Source organism: Giraffa tippelskirchi, chromosome 3 (genome assembly GCF_054371585.1).
Source record: "Giraffa tippelskirchi isolate mGirTip1 chromosome 3, T2T-mGirTip1v1.2.pri, whole genome shotgun sequence".
Taxonomy (NCBI): domain Eukaryota; kingdom Metazoa; phylum Chordata; class Mammalia; order Artiodactyla; family Giraffidae; genus Giraffa; species Giraffa tippelskirchi.
In genome coordinates this window covers 12,009,316-12,022,498 of record NC_137277.1, presented here as the reverse complement: position 1 = coordinate 12,022,498, position 13,183 = coordinate 12,009,316, and the positions used below count along the sequence as shown (strand labels likewise).

The following is a 13,183-nucleotide window of genomic DNA, read 5'->3' as shown; positions in this document are numbered from 1 at the left end:
GGCTCAGGGACAAAGCTGTGTAAACACAGGTTTGGTGCTTGTGTGGCTATGCGAATAGCAAGTTAGACTGCTCACGGCTGGCTTCTGCCAAAAGTTGCTACAGGCTGTGTCCATGGCTTTGAGGACATGTTTCCCAAGTTGTCACTAGAATGCCTTTCAGGCATCTGTCCCTTCTCTGATCCAAATATCCAAACAGAAACCCCAAAGCCCAGATCCTGAGCTCTCTCAGCTCGCCTCTAGGAGGATGGACTGGGAGGGTCCTTCTTGGGGTTACTAGTAGGCCCACCCTGATGGTTTGCCCTATCTGGCCTGAGGCCTGTCACTGGCGGGAAAAACCAGGCTGCTGGTGGCAGCTTCTTTATCTAGAGTTCTTTCATTTGATCCTCCGAGCAGGGCGGGCAGACAGAACTTTCCACAACAGCAGAAAAGGCAAGCTTCACATCAAAGGAAAGTTCTGTCTCTGTGTACAGCATGGTACTCTGTCTCTGGGCTTCATGTAAACACGCCGATAGAAACTGTACCTGCTCGTTAAGTGACACAAGTGACCAAGAGTTAGGATCACCCAGCACTATACCCTGAGCCCGAAATGCAAGAGCCCTGGGAACCACCCCTGCCTTGGGGCCCCGCAGGGCCTGGGCCAGGTGGAGTTTCCCAGGGAAAATGGCACAGAGGCAGGAGGAGAAACCCCATCAGGGCAGTGCAGTGCTTTCTGCAGCATTTGGCCCAGGGATTTGCACCTGGGGTGTCAATGAATTTGTTGATTTGATTTTGTTGGAACGAGATCAACATGGTGGTGCAAGGGCTTCTCATAACTGAGTTCCTGCCCCCCACTACAGACTGCTGGCCCATCGCCAGCATCCAGGTCTTTAGTGACTGCCTGGAAGATCTTGCCAGCATTAGGGGCCAAACTGCGCCCCTCAATATTTATACACTGAAGTGTTAACTCCCAGTACTCTAGCATGTGACCTTATTTGGAAATGGAGTCGCTGCAGATGTAACTGGTTAAGATAAGGTCAAACTTGGAGTAGGGTGGGCGCTACTCCCTGGACACCAGTAGGCTGGTGTCCTTATTAAAAGGAGAAATTTGGACTTCCCTGGTGGTCCAGTGGTTAAGAAGCTGCCTCTCAATGCAGAAGACAGGTTCAACTCCTGTTCTGGGAAGATTTCACACGGAGAGGTGCAAATAAGCCCTGTGAGCCACAACTACCGAACCTATGCACTCTAGAGCCATGCTCTGCAACGAGAAGCCTCTGCAATAAGCCTGTACACCACAATGAACAGCAGCCGTCGCTCACCGCAACTAGAGAAAGCCAGTGAGCAGCAACAAAGACCCAGTGAAGCCAAAAGTAAATACCTAAGTAAAACTTAAAAATACCTTAAAAGTAGGGGGAAATTTTTTTAAAAATAATATTTGGGGGCACTGGGTCTTCGTTGTGGCACGTGGTTATCTTCTATTTCCTTGCAGCATGCAGGATCTTTCCCTGCAGCATGTGGGATCTAGTTCCCTGACCAGGGATGAACCCAGGCCACCTGTATTGGGAGTGGGGAGTCTTAGCTACGGGATCACCAGGGAAGTTCTGCATTTTGATTCTAATCTGGGAAGTTTCCAAGCAGGAGGGCAGTGCCACTGAAGCCCATGTTTTGGGAAAACTGCCCTGAAGAGTGATACAAGCCATGACAGAAAGTGACAAGTGACAGGGAGATGGGTTGGGCTGGGCCTTCTTCTGTACAGCTTCCTCAGGTGTGGGCCATCTCCTTGCTTTCCCAGTGGGCAGAGGTAGCTGTGCTTATCACGTATCATGCCCTTCTCCCCAAGTTCTCGGGATGGAGGGAGACCCTGGTCCTCAATGACCTTGGTTATCTCTCTGCCTTGCTTATGGGCCTTGCCCTTTTAGTGCCTCTTCTGCCCTCTGTCAAGCACCTTCGAGGTCCAGTTGTGGGGCACGGAGCAGTGACCAGGAAGGATCTGACCCCTTTGGCCAGGCACAGCGACAGGTGGGCTGAAAGATGAACCACTAAACATGATCCTGAGGGCAGGGCTGGAGCGGCTCAGTTTCAGCCCCTCGGGTGCGAGCATGACTGCGCAGCTTTATATAGCTCTGCCGGCCCTATATAAGTAGAAGGTGCCCTGGCCAAGGGGAGCACGGAGAGCACTGTGGCGGCGGTGCTGGAGGTCACCGTCAGTCAGAAGAGCCTGCACACGGTTCGGGTCCGTGCACCTTCCTTCCCCGAGGAGGAGGGTCCCCACAGGGGTGGCCCAAACCATAGCTGCCAGGATGCCCAGCAGAACAGCCCGCTATGCCCGCTACAGCCCAAGGCAGCGGCGCCGGAGGCTCCTGGCTGATCGCAGTGTGCACTTTCCCAATGACGTCCTGTTCTTGGACCACATCCGCCAGGGTGACCTGGAGCAGGTGGGGCGCTTCATCCGGACTCGGAAAGTCTCCCTGGACACCATCTACCCCTCGGGTGAGTGCCTGCAGGGCTGGCCAGGCTCTGTGGGGTGGCAGGGGAAGGCCTGAGCCTTGACCCCTCCTGTCCTGTCCAGGCCTGGCTGCCCTTCATGAAGCGGTGCTTTCTGGAAACCTCGAGTGCGTGAAGCTGCTAGTCAAATACGGGGCAGACATTCATCAGCGAGACGAGACAGGATGGACACCCCTGCACATCGCCTGCAGCGACGGATACCCTGACATAGCCAGGTGAGATGGTGGCCTCCAGGATGTAGTCCCCCAAAAGGTGGCCCTGCTAGTGTAGCTAAAAACCCTAAGGGCTTCTGGAATCTTCTTTCTGCCCTGTTGCCTCCCAAGAGCAAACTGCAAAAGTTACCGAAGCTTCCAAAGGGTCCGTTTCTTGCTCCTCACCTCACCTGGAAAGAGAAAAAACAGGTAGACCTCATAACCCCAGGCTGCTACCCTCAGGCAGGTGTGAGCATTCTCCAGGCCACCTTCCCTCCTCAACCAGGGCTGCCCTTTGCACCCCAGGTACCTCATTTCCCTGGGGGCAGACAGAGAAGCGGCGAACGACGATGGAGATCTGCCTTCAGACCTCATTGACCCGGAATTCAAGGACTTGGTGGAGCTATTCAAAGGGACTAAGATGGACTGAGCCCAGCCCTGCCCTCCCAGGGCGCTAGCCCTGCCGGGAGAAGTCAGGTGTCCCTCTCCCTTGGATGCCAGGAGTGCCCCACCAGCCGGGCTAGGGGCCGGCCACACAGGCCAGGACCCCATACCTGGGCAAAACCCCTCCCCTCTCCCAACCGCGACCTGGCTTTTTCTTCGGGTGAATTTTTTTTTTATTGCGATACTTTTTACTTTTTCAATAAATGTGATTCCCAAGCCCGTGGTGATGGCTTGATTACTGGGGACCGTCCTGTCCCAGTCTTTCGGCTTCGGTTGCTCCGGTGGTCAGCGGACAACCGCCGTCTACTCTGGTCTGGGGATCCGGCACTGTCGGAGCAAGGAGCTAGTCTCGCGGCTCCCGACCGCCGGTCCCTCCCGTCCATCGATCCCGCTACCCCCAGGCCCTGTCTGTCCCAGAACCCCGACCCCGCTGGCCCAGGAGACTGTCCTCGACATCCCTCATCCCCCGCTGGCACAAACTCCACGAACCCCTCAAACCCCGGCCTCTCGGCCCCAGGCCTCTGTCTCCGCCCCTCCGCGCGCCGGCGGTCACGTGACCAGCGCCAGTGTGCGTGCGCGGCGGCGACGCGTCACTTCCGGCCGGGCCCCTGGCAGCGGCGGCGGCGGCCGAGAGGGCGAGGTGAGGCGGTAGCGGCGGGGGCGGGGCGGGCGCGGCCGGGACCCGCCCTGGCGCGGCGGCCGCGAGGGGAGGGCCCCGGGCTGGGTCGCTGGGTTCCCGGCCCGCCGCGGCGGAGGCTAGGAAGGGGCGCGGCGAGGCGGGGCGGGCCCGCAGGGAAGGGGGCTCAGAGGGAGTAGCGGGCCGCCGTTCTCCGTCGCTGAAGCTGCCGCCTCGTCGTCCGGGGAGCACCTCTGACGATGCTTCCTGACCGCGAAGCACGGCCGGCCGGGCTCCCGCGGTTCGCCCTCCGCCGGCGTCCTGCGTGTCCCACGCTCCTGGTCTGCGAGCTAGGCGAGGCACTGACAGGGGAGGGAAGTGGGTAAGAGGCTGCCAGTCCTTGGGGAGCTCACTGGAACCCCGGGGGATGCCGGGGTGGGCGGGGACCGCCATGGGGAGGCCGCGAACGAAGCAACCCAGGTTTGTGAGAAACTTCAGGTAACGCGGAGGCGCGCAAGTCGTGTCCCCCGCCTGCCTGCTAGGAAGACTTCCCAGAGAAGATGGTCATGAGCCGGGCCCCCAGTGCCAGGGCAATGATTTTGGGCAGATGGGACATTTTGAGCAAAAGCCTTTGAGGTGTCAGGGGGAGTGTCCAGAGCTTTTAGAAAGCCGTGCGGATGGGGAGGGAAGGGGCAGGCGCCAAGTCTTGAAGGAGGAGGCTTGATTTGGGGTGAGTGGAAGGGCTGGCGAGATTTCCAAGTGAGGAAGGAGGAGAATGCATACATTGGGGTTTGTTGCTTGGGAGGGAAGCTGCTGCTGTCACCAAGAAAAGAGGGAGAGGGGTGGTGCAGTGCTTAGAGGCTTCGCCTGGGGGTCTTCAAGGGTCGCCAGGCCCATTTGGCATCTAAAACAGCAGTGTCCTGCTGGTACTTGTTTGAGTGGTAGATTGCCTTCTAAAAGTCTCATTGGTAGAAACTGGGCTGTTGATAGCCCCAAAGACACAGAATATGAAGGGGAAGTGGAGTCTTGAGAAAATTTGTGTACCTATCAAAAATTTTAAAGGAATACCGAGTGGCTGCAATTGCATCACTGATTCTAACTCCGGAATATCCATTGTCACTTTTCCAAACAACAGAATATCATCTCACCCCCTGCCCTTAGACATATGGCTGTGTGTGGGGAGAGTTTGAGACTGGAAGTCTGGAGACTGGGCTTTGGGCTCCCTTCCCCGCATTCCTCCTCCCTGGAGGTCTCTGAAGCCCTTTTTTCCCCATGAAAGAGCAAGGTGCTACATAGATCCCATCCAGGAAGAGTCCCTCCCTGTCTCTAAGCAGAACCACATTGGTGCCAGGGATCTGGAACGTGTCAGGGGTACAAGCAAAGGCAGAGGCAGTCTCTGGGGTGCTCAGGGCAGCTTAACCATCCTAACCTAGCCCTGATTTCTGTGGCCTGGGAGGTCGAGAGGTTAGGAGTCTCTTGGGGCCCAGACCCCACTCTGCTGGGTGGCAGGTTGCTTCATCCCCTAAACCTCCAAAATGGGGTTTATCAGTGTTCTCCCTGGCTCAGTGCAATGGCTGCTCCACAGTTGGCCCTTGGCTGCTGCCCCTCCACAGTGTGTCGTATGTTTGTGGGTCTCCACCATGCCTGAGGAAACTCTGCATTCAGTTTGCCCAAGGCTGTCCTGGCTCGCACTTCGTAATCAAGAGCAGCCCTTTTACTCTCAGAAACGCCCAGTTGGATGATACATTCCTTCTGTGATTGCCCTGTCCACTGTCTTGTTGGATAAGCAGCCACAGAGATCTTGTTTGAGGTTGTGGCTTCATGTGGCTGTACTTGGGTCCCTTTGAGCAGGATGGCCTGGTGAACATTCTTGGGGGTTGTTTTGGCTCAGATGGGGATTCCATGGCCCATAGAGGGAAGAGACCTGCCCAGGAGTGACAGAACAGCTGTGGATGACCCCCAGTCACAGAGTGGTTCTGGACCCTGCCGGGTGCTGAGCATGCAGCCCACTGGCTGCTATGGGCTAGGCTGTTGTGGACAACAGTCAAGGCCTGTGGAGCACACCGGGGGACTTTGTGTGGTTCTCTGTGACTCTGGCAGCAGCTCAGGTGGCTCTGTGGCTCAGACTGTGTTTGGGATGGGATGGGGGCCCAGTAGCTGGTGACACCCACACCTGGTGAATTAGATTGTGGCCAGACTAGGGGCTTGATGGCAGTAGAAGGCCCTGGTAGTGTCTGGGTGGGGAGTGACTTGGTTGGGGGGAGGGTTTGGGAAGATCATGCTGGCATCACGTGAACCAGGGATGGAGGAGGGTAGTGCAGGGTACTGTCCCGTCATGGATTGGTGAGTGAGCAGTGGATGTCATACCAGGGGTGGGTGGGAATGGGAAGAAGTAACTGAAGAGCACATACACATAGGTGGAGGCTTGGGATCTGTGGGCCGAGGGGAAACTCTGCATCATCAGATCTGAGACCTCAGTAGTGTGAGCTGGGCCTCATAAGCTCCACTGAGCATGAAAAAACAGTGCTAACCTTTGTGCTGGAGATGGCCAGATACAACCCGATTTCAAAGCTATTAAAAGGGTAGAAAAGTTTCTCAGAGTTGATGGGATGTAGTATATGTAGTGGGGTTTTGAGCTCTAGTCTTCAGGAAATAATTGTCCCTGATAATCATGGTAAACAAAAGTCGGAAAGCAAACAAGAGGAGGGAGTTGTTTGCAGAAGTGGATACTCCCTCCCCACTGGCCAGATGGACTGGAAGCTCCAATCTCAGGGGACTCTCATGGCCTACTGGGCCTTTTTAGGTGTCCCTGGCGCTTTTCCAGGCATGCCATTCTCCCCAGCCTGCTGGTCGCCTGGCTCCTCTGCAGTCGCCTCTGTAGAGGCCCTGCTCAGCACTTTCCCCAGACAGTAAATGTGCTCAGATTTCCCTTTGCTTCATCACACACACCACTGTCAGCCCAGGCCTCGCGCCTCTCTTCACAACCGATTGTCAGGGGTGGGCAGTCTTGGCCGATGGTCCCACTTCCTCCCCTCGCACCACTGAGCCCCTTCATGCTAGGTTGTTGGAGATTTTGTCATGGTGGCTCAGCAGTCACCTCTCCACCCTGGCCTTCCTTGAGTCCAACTGCTCTGTTAGACATCTCCTCCCTGACCTTGTTTTGTCTCCCTTGTCCACGCCTTTGCGGCTCGGCCCTCTCCACTGGATAGCTGTGTGTCCCCAGGCTTCTGTTTTTAGCATCAGTGGTATGATTCGCCCGCCGTTGCCATGGCTCATACTGGTAGCTGTCACCTACCAGGGCGGAAACAGGCCCAGTGTATATGGGCCCCTTTCAGTGGCTCTTCCCTCGGCACAGACAAGTGCTGTTTCTCTGGTTGCTCCTGTGCCCCTCTCGGTAGCCACCAGGCCGTTTCCTTTGGGTACGTCCTGGAACTGGAATGGCTGTCACAGGGCATGCATGTTTGTTAGGTTTTTCCCGGAAATTTCCTCTGGGGTCAGCATGGGAGGCCCAGCTCCTCGGAGGAGCCGCAGGAGATGATGAAGGTGAGCGAGTGCAGCTCACCGTCCCTCTGTCTTCAGGGGAGCAGCAGGCCCTGGCCTCGCGGGAAGCTGCTGCTACACTCAGGTGAAGCCTTGGTTGTCCCTGCATCCCACAGGAGGCAGAGTATCCACAGGGGTGGGGCAGGGCCAGCCCGAGGTCCTAAGGAGAAAGGCCCCTGGAGGGAGGCCGAGCTGCTGGGAGAAGATGGAGGACTCGGGGGTTCCTCATGAGTAGGAACCAGCTGGTAGGACACAGGCCATTAAAGACAGACTTGGTTGGGTGTGACCTCCCCCATCGAGAGGAGGCAGAAAATAACTCCTTTTTTAAAAGTCCCTTTACTCTTTCTTCAAGTCCTGAGGACATGCAAGCCTGCGGGTATCTTGCCCCTGGCCAAGGTACTTCCTGGCTGCTCTGTCCAGGGCACCAGAAACCTTGTAAACTCAAGTAGCGCATCTGTGTGGACAGGTGCCCGGTGACAGGTACACAGCTCCACGGCTCATGGGGGATTCTAGCCTCTGATCAGGAAGCGCAGCCAGTGGGAGCAGCAAGGAGTGGGTTCCCACTGTGGAGACCGAATGCTCCAGGGGTCTGGGGCCCAGGCCTTGGGAATGCAGAGACCAAGGGAAGCAGGTGAGGTGCTTGGAGAACCCCAGAGCCATGTATGCATGTGCGTGTGTGCAGTCGGGGCAACGGGGGCTGGAAGGGGCTGGCCTCTGAGGTAGGCCTGAGACTGAACAGGGCCCTGGACCAAAGTCAGGCATCTATAAAGGCCAGGCAGACCTCAGAGGCTGTGACCAGAGGAGACCAAGGCTGAGGCAGCCTGGAAAGAAGAGGCCCTGGAGATGGGCAAAGCTGGGAATGCAGGTACCTTGAAGAAATGGTCCCCGAGGTCCGAGAGGACAGACTGCAGGAAGGCTAAGGGGGCCTGGGCAGGAGGGGCCAGCCTGGGCTGGGCAGGGGCTGGCTGATCCTCCAGGCGCCTCCCTCCTGTTGCTTAATTGAAGCCTCCCACCTCATTACGCTGCCAACAGCCCCATGAGATGTGAGTGTTCTTGAGCCCCTTCAGTGTCCCCAGGGCACCCTCAGGCCAAAGAGGGCTTTCCCTCTGTGCTCTGGTGTCTATAGGACTGGCACCTGGACAGGAGAATCATAGGCAGTGAGATCCCTCAAGTCCAGGAAAGGAGAAATCCCTTTGTGAAGAGCAGGGCCCCTCTCCTGCAAGGGCATAGGCTTCCATGTGCCCCCCAGGAAGCTGGCTTTATGCTTTCTTGTTACTACCTCAACTTGTAGGCTGTTTTACCTGTGCAGACTTTTTCCCCCCAGCTGTGCTGTGCAGCATGTGTGATCTCAGTTCCCCTACCAGGGATCAAACCCATGGCCTCTGCAGTGGGAGCACAGTGTCTTAACCCCTGGACCGCTAGGGAAGTCCCCCTGTGTAGGTGTTTAAATGCGAAAGGAGCCAGAGAGGAAATACCCACTGGGTCTCATCTTCCAGGCTCTTCAGGAGGGGCTGTGGCTACATGCTCTGAGCATTCTGGGGCCCCCAGGCTCCAGGGGCTGGGGAGGGGAGGCACTTGTGCTCACAGGCCCTTCCCAGGCTTCCCCCTATCCCCAGCACCTGGGGTTGGCCTACTCTGGGGCAAGGCCAGGCCTGGGACTAGCCCTGTGCAAGTGGCTTCCTCACCCTGCGGTGTGTGTCCTCACCCAGAGAGGGGACTTTGTCCAATTGGGCAGTTTGAGAGTGAGTCTAAAAATAGACCCCCATCCAGGGCTGTCTGGTTCCTGTGCTGAGAGAGCCTGTAAATAGGACACACCCCAGAGTCTCAGTCACCAGGATTGGCCTGATGGCTTCCTCCAGGCTCACAGCCCTCCCCCAGCCCTCCTGTCGCACACCCTGGGGACCAGGAAGCCGGGCAGGCGTTTTTCCCATTGGGAATCACATCCCCATTTTACCGATAGGAAACTGAGGCTCAGTGGAAACAAGATACTAAGCCCTGCAGGCCGTGAAGGCACTGGATGACTGTAGGCCTTTCCTGTGGCCCCGCACTCTTTCAGGAGTGGTATTCTGAGGCTTGAACTGGGAATAGCAACAGGGCTTCCCGACCCTGGGGTAGGTGCTCCCTGGGCCGCGATGGTCCAAGTGCGGGGTCCACTTGGAGCTCAAGCTGCTCTGACTCATGCCTGTTGGTGGCCCCTGGCTGCATTTGGCTAACAGTACTGTACCGTTAGCCAGCTGGATTGTGGCTCGACCCTGTCTCCTGGAAGGCAGGGAGACCACAGCTAAAGGGAAAAGGCAAATGCCCCCACGCCCTTCCCATCCCTGGATCCCTTCTGGAGAGGGCGGCCTCCATCCCACTCCTATGTCATGGGACTTCCCTTCCAGAGGCCGAGGGGATCCGGCAGTGGAGTGCAAGGACCAGACGCCCCAGCGATGACCAGGTGGGTCTTAGGTAGTGGAGTGACCTCCAGGTGTGGGGGGCCCTGCCCTGTAGCCCCTCCTCACGGGCCGGGCTCCCCCCAGTTCCCCAGTCTCCAGAGTCGTCTACAACGGCAAGAGGAACAGTAGCCCCCGCTCTCCCCCCAACAGCAGCGAGATCTTCACCCCGGCCCACGAGGAGAATGTGCGCTTCATTTACGAAGGTACACAGGGTGTCTGCAGCCAGGCCCCCTGAGCCCCTCCTCCCCCTGTACTCCTGTGGGGTGTGGAGACCCAGTTCTGGTTACAGTGTGCATGGTCAGCACTGTGGTGTTACTGACAGGCAACACCCCAGAAGAGGCAATGTTTGGAGTCAGTGGTGTTTGCTTGGGAAGAGGGGGGCCATGGAAGATAGTGCACCCTGGGGAACCTGGGGTGTCTTGGAAGTGGTGTGGTGGAGGTGTGAGCACGTGTGCACAGCATTTGTGCTGGGAAGTGGGGGACGGAGGATGTGGGAAAGTTGGGACGCCCACCTGGAGGAAGTGCTGTACCCTAGTGGGTCTCATATGCCTCTGTGACTGCAGCTCTGGTCATGGTACCAGGAGGCCGAAAGGGGCATGGCTTGGGCAGGGCTCCTTGAGGGAGCAGGGTGTGTTGAGAACACCTTCAGGTTAAGAGCAGTCTGGACTCGGGGGCCAGAAACTGTTGAAGTGGGAGTTTGGGCACAGGGGGCCTGCAGGGCCACTCGGAGGGGAGGGACAGGGCAGGAGCGGGTGCCGTCTGCTTGGACGCTGACAGGGCCGGATTGCCGGCCCGGGGGTAGGGGCCCTGACCACCCCTGCTTCCTGCAGCCTGGCAGGGTGTGGAGCGGGACCTGCGCAGCCAGATGTCAGGCAGCGAGCGGGGCCTGGTGGAGGAGTACGTGGAGAAGGTCCCTAACCCCAGCCTGAAGAGTAAGTGGGGCTACCCTGGGCAGGAGGGGCTGGCCAGGGGGCAGGAAGGCCCACCCGCCTCCTGGTTCCAAGACAGCCTGGTGGGGTGGCCTGGGTCCCAGGGCTTTCAGAGGCAAGAGCAGGACAAGGGACAAACCCTGCCTCTCCACCTGCACCCACCACTGACCATTCTGTCCCTCGGCAGCCTTCAAGCCCATCGACCTGAGTGACCTGAAGCGCCGGAACACGCAGGACGCCAAGAAGTCCTAAGGCGCGCCAGTGCCCCTCCCCTGGCCTCTGGGAGATCTGGGTGCAGCCTGCCGCTGGCCGCCTCCTCTCCTGTGGGCTCAGCTCCTGGGAGGGGGAGGGGCCTTGTTCCCAGTGGGCCGAAAATCCCAGGACCAGGACAGGCATGATTGATGGCCAAGGCCTGCCCCTCCTCCCCGAGCCTCTCCTTTCCTCTCGGGGGATCTCAGGTTACCCCCGTCCCTAGGAGGGCCTCGGCCCTGCCAGCCCGTGCCCCCCCCGGGCCTGGCTGGACCTTTGGAGCTGCTGGCCCTGCCTGCCCCCCAGGGCCTTGACCCTGATTCTTGTCGCCTTCTCCTGCCCCCAACCCCAACCCCTGGCCACTTCCAGGATCAGGAGGGAGATGAGGGGCCCTTTGTTGTCTCCTGTGCTGTGGGACTGGGGTGGTTTTTTCCTGAAGTGGCCAGGAGCCAGGACTGGGTGGTCCCACCCACACCCAGCATGGGTCCCTCACCGACCCCTGCTGCATCTGTGGCCGGGGCATGGGGAGCGTCTGACCCCCCACTCCACTGTCCAGCCTGGCCCCTTCCTTCCCTGTCAGCTTCAGGATGACACCAGCTCTCTGGGCCTGGCACACTGCTGGGTGCCCCCTCCAAGGGTTCTAGGCAGCCAGGTCTGGCCCCCCCTTGGGTAGGGGCGTGGGGCTGGCCTGAGCTGGCGAGGCTACCCAGTGGGTCCTGCTCTGTGTGGTGAGTTGGGAGGGTCTTCAGGGCCATTTTTTTCTTCCTGTGCCCTCCAGATCCAAGTGTCTGACTGGAACCTGAGGACCGGTTAATAAAAGTGGGGTGGCATTGGCTTGGCAACTTGGTGTGTGAGGCCCCTGTCTCGGCTGCCCACATGGGGCTGGAAGTCCAAGGCCCAGAAGTTCCATGTGATCCCTGGGCTCCACCAGGGTGCTTGGGCTTCTGGAGGGCAGTGGGAGGTAGAGGTGGAGGCCCTGGAGGTAACACATCCCTCGGTAGCACTGGGCCCTTGAGGGGTGGCTTGTCTACTGTCCAGGGAGGGTGGCTGCTGGACTTGGAGAGCCTCAGTGCGCTTGACCTTCAGACCTGGACGTAGCCCTGGCGGACAAGCCAAACCGGAATTTATTTTGGGAACAGCCTTTCCTGTTAGAGTATTCTGGGGCTCCAGCGGCCCCACAGGTGGCTCTGGGAGATGTCTTCTCCTGGAGGGGGTTCTCCAGGGATGGAGGTGCAGGAAGGATGGTTCATGCAATAAGCAGCAGCCAGTGGGCGTTGGCTGGTGCCAGGCCCTAAGCCAAGTTCCTGTAACCACGCAGGCCTGTTCGCTCCCCAGGGACCTATGGGGCATCCTGCCAAGGGTTTGAGTGCCTGCTGGGCTGGGTCACCCACACAACACCCCTGTCTGTGGCTGGAAGGAGGTGGGCGTGCCCTGGCTGGGTTCAGGGCCCTGTGGCCAGAGGCTGAGTGGGCGCACGGGCACATGTACCCTCCACCCAGCATGTCCAAGACCACTGAGGATGGGGTGATGGCCAGCAGAGCTCCCCCGTTGGGGAAGGGGAGGGGTGGGCCTGAACCCAGCCAAGCCACTGCTGCATGTGTGGCATTGAGCAAGCTGCTGAGTCTCGAAGCTTCAGTTTTCTGAAGTGGAGGTTAGCACCTGCCTCTGGGTGGCTGCCGAGTATTAGAGCCTGCAGCCACTGTTAGTCATCTCATGGATGCACTTGACAGGGCACTCAACCCACAAGACTTCGGGGGCCTGGATGTCTGCATTCTCGCAGCCACAGTCCTGGCCTTGCTGTGAACTCTGGGACCTGTAACACTGCTGTCCTGCCTCAGTTTCCTGTTTAAAGTGAGGCTTTGGGCTGTGGTGACTGGAAGGCCTCCCCCTGAAGGGGTGTTCAGACCTGGCAGCACACGGGAAAAATCTAATACGTTGTGTTGGTTAAAAATCGACTTGACTTTACTCCCAGCCCTCTGTGGGTCATTCCTCCCTCCTGTGGGGTTGGAAAGTGGGAGCGGTGGCACACTGGGCCCCCAGCATCTGGGTCTCCCCTGTCTACAGCCACCCTCCCCGGCCTCACCTGCTAGCACTGATACTTTGCCCCTGTGTGGGTGGGCCCATGGGACAACCCTCAAGGTCTTTTCATTCCTGCTGTCCCTGCCACCTTAAGATTTTCTGAGATAGAGGCCCTAGGCCTGGAGTCTTCAGAGGTGGGAATGTGGTTAACGGGCCATGCCAGGGTTGTGGGGGAGGGGTGTTGAGGAACTTGGGGGTGGTGGTGATAGAATCCTC

The 13,183-nt window shown here is 58.4% G+C and overlaps 2 protein-coding genes across 19 annotated transcripts; both read left to right on the top strand.

Moving 5' to 3' along the window:
- Positions 1-2,138: 2,138 nt before the first annotated feature.
- PPP1R27 (protein phosphatase 1 regulatory subunit 27) lies at positions 2,139-3,332 on the top strand. Of its 2 annotated transcripts, XM_081576303.1 has the most exons (4): positions 2,139-2,466; positions 2,546-2,696; positions 2,805-2,882; positions 2,979-3,332. In XM_081576303.1, exons 1-4 carry the CDS (start codon positions 2,277-2,279, stop codon positions 3,100-3,102), a joined length of 543 nt encoding a protein of 180 aa, XP_081432429.1. In that variant the 5' UTR covers positions 2,139-2,276; the 3' UTR covers positions 3,103-3,332. The 2 variants fall into 2 exon arrangements, with proteins under 2 accessions (XP_081432429.1, XP_081432430.1); XM_081576304.1 differs by lacking the exon at positions 2,805-2,882.
- A 394-nt stretch (positions 3,333-3,726) lies between these two features.
- Positions 3,727-11,730, top strand: MCRIP1 (MAPK regulated corepressor interacting protein 1). 17 transcript variants are annotated; one of them, XM_081576322.1, is made up of 8 exons: positions 3,727-3,756; positions 7,201-7,357; positions 7,739-7,903; positions 9,657-9,712; positions 9,795-9,913; positions 10,541-10,642; positions 10,827-10,892; positions 11,667-11,730. In XM_081576322.1, the coding sequence occupies exons 4-7, from the start codon at positions 9,705-9,707 to the stop codon at positions 10,889-10,891; spliced, it is 294 nt and encodes a 97-aa protein (XP_081432448.1). In that variant the 5' UTR covers positions 3,727-3,756; positions 7,201-7,357; positions 7,739-7,903; positions 9,657-9,704; the 3' UTR covers position 10,892; positions 11,667-11,730. The 17 variants fall into 17 exon arrangements, with proteins under 17 accessions (XP_081432448.1, XP_081432437.1, XP_081432449.1 ...); XM_081576311.1 differs by adding an exon at positions 8,043-8,137 and having other exon boundaries at positions 10,827-11,730; XM_081576323.1 differs by having other exon boundaries at positions 3,727-4,114.
- Positions 11,731-13,183: the final 1,453 nt, after the last annotated feature.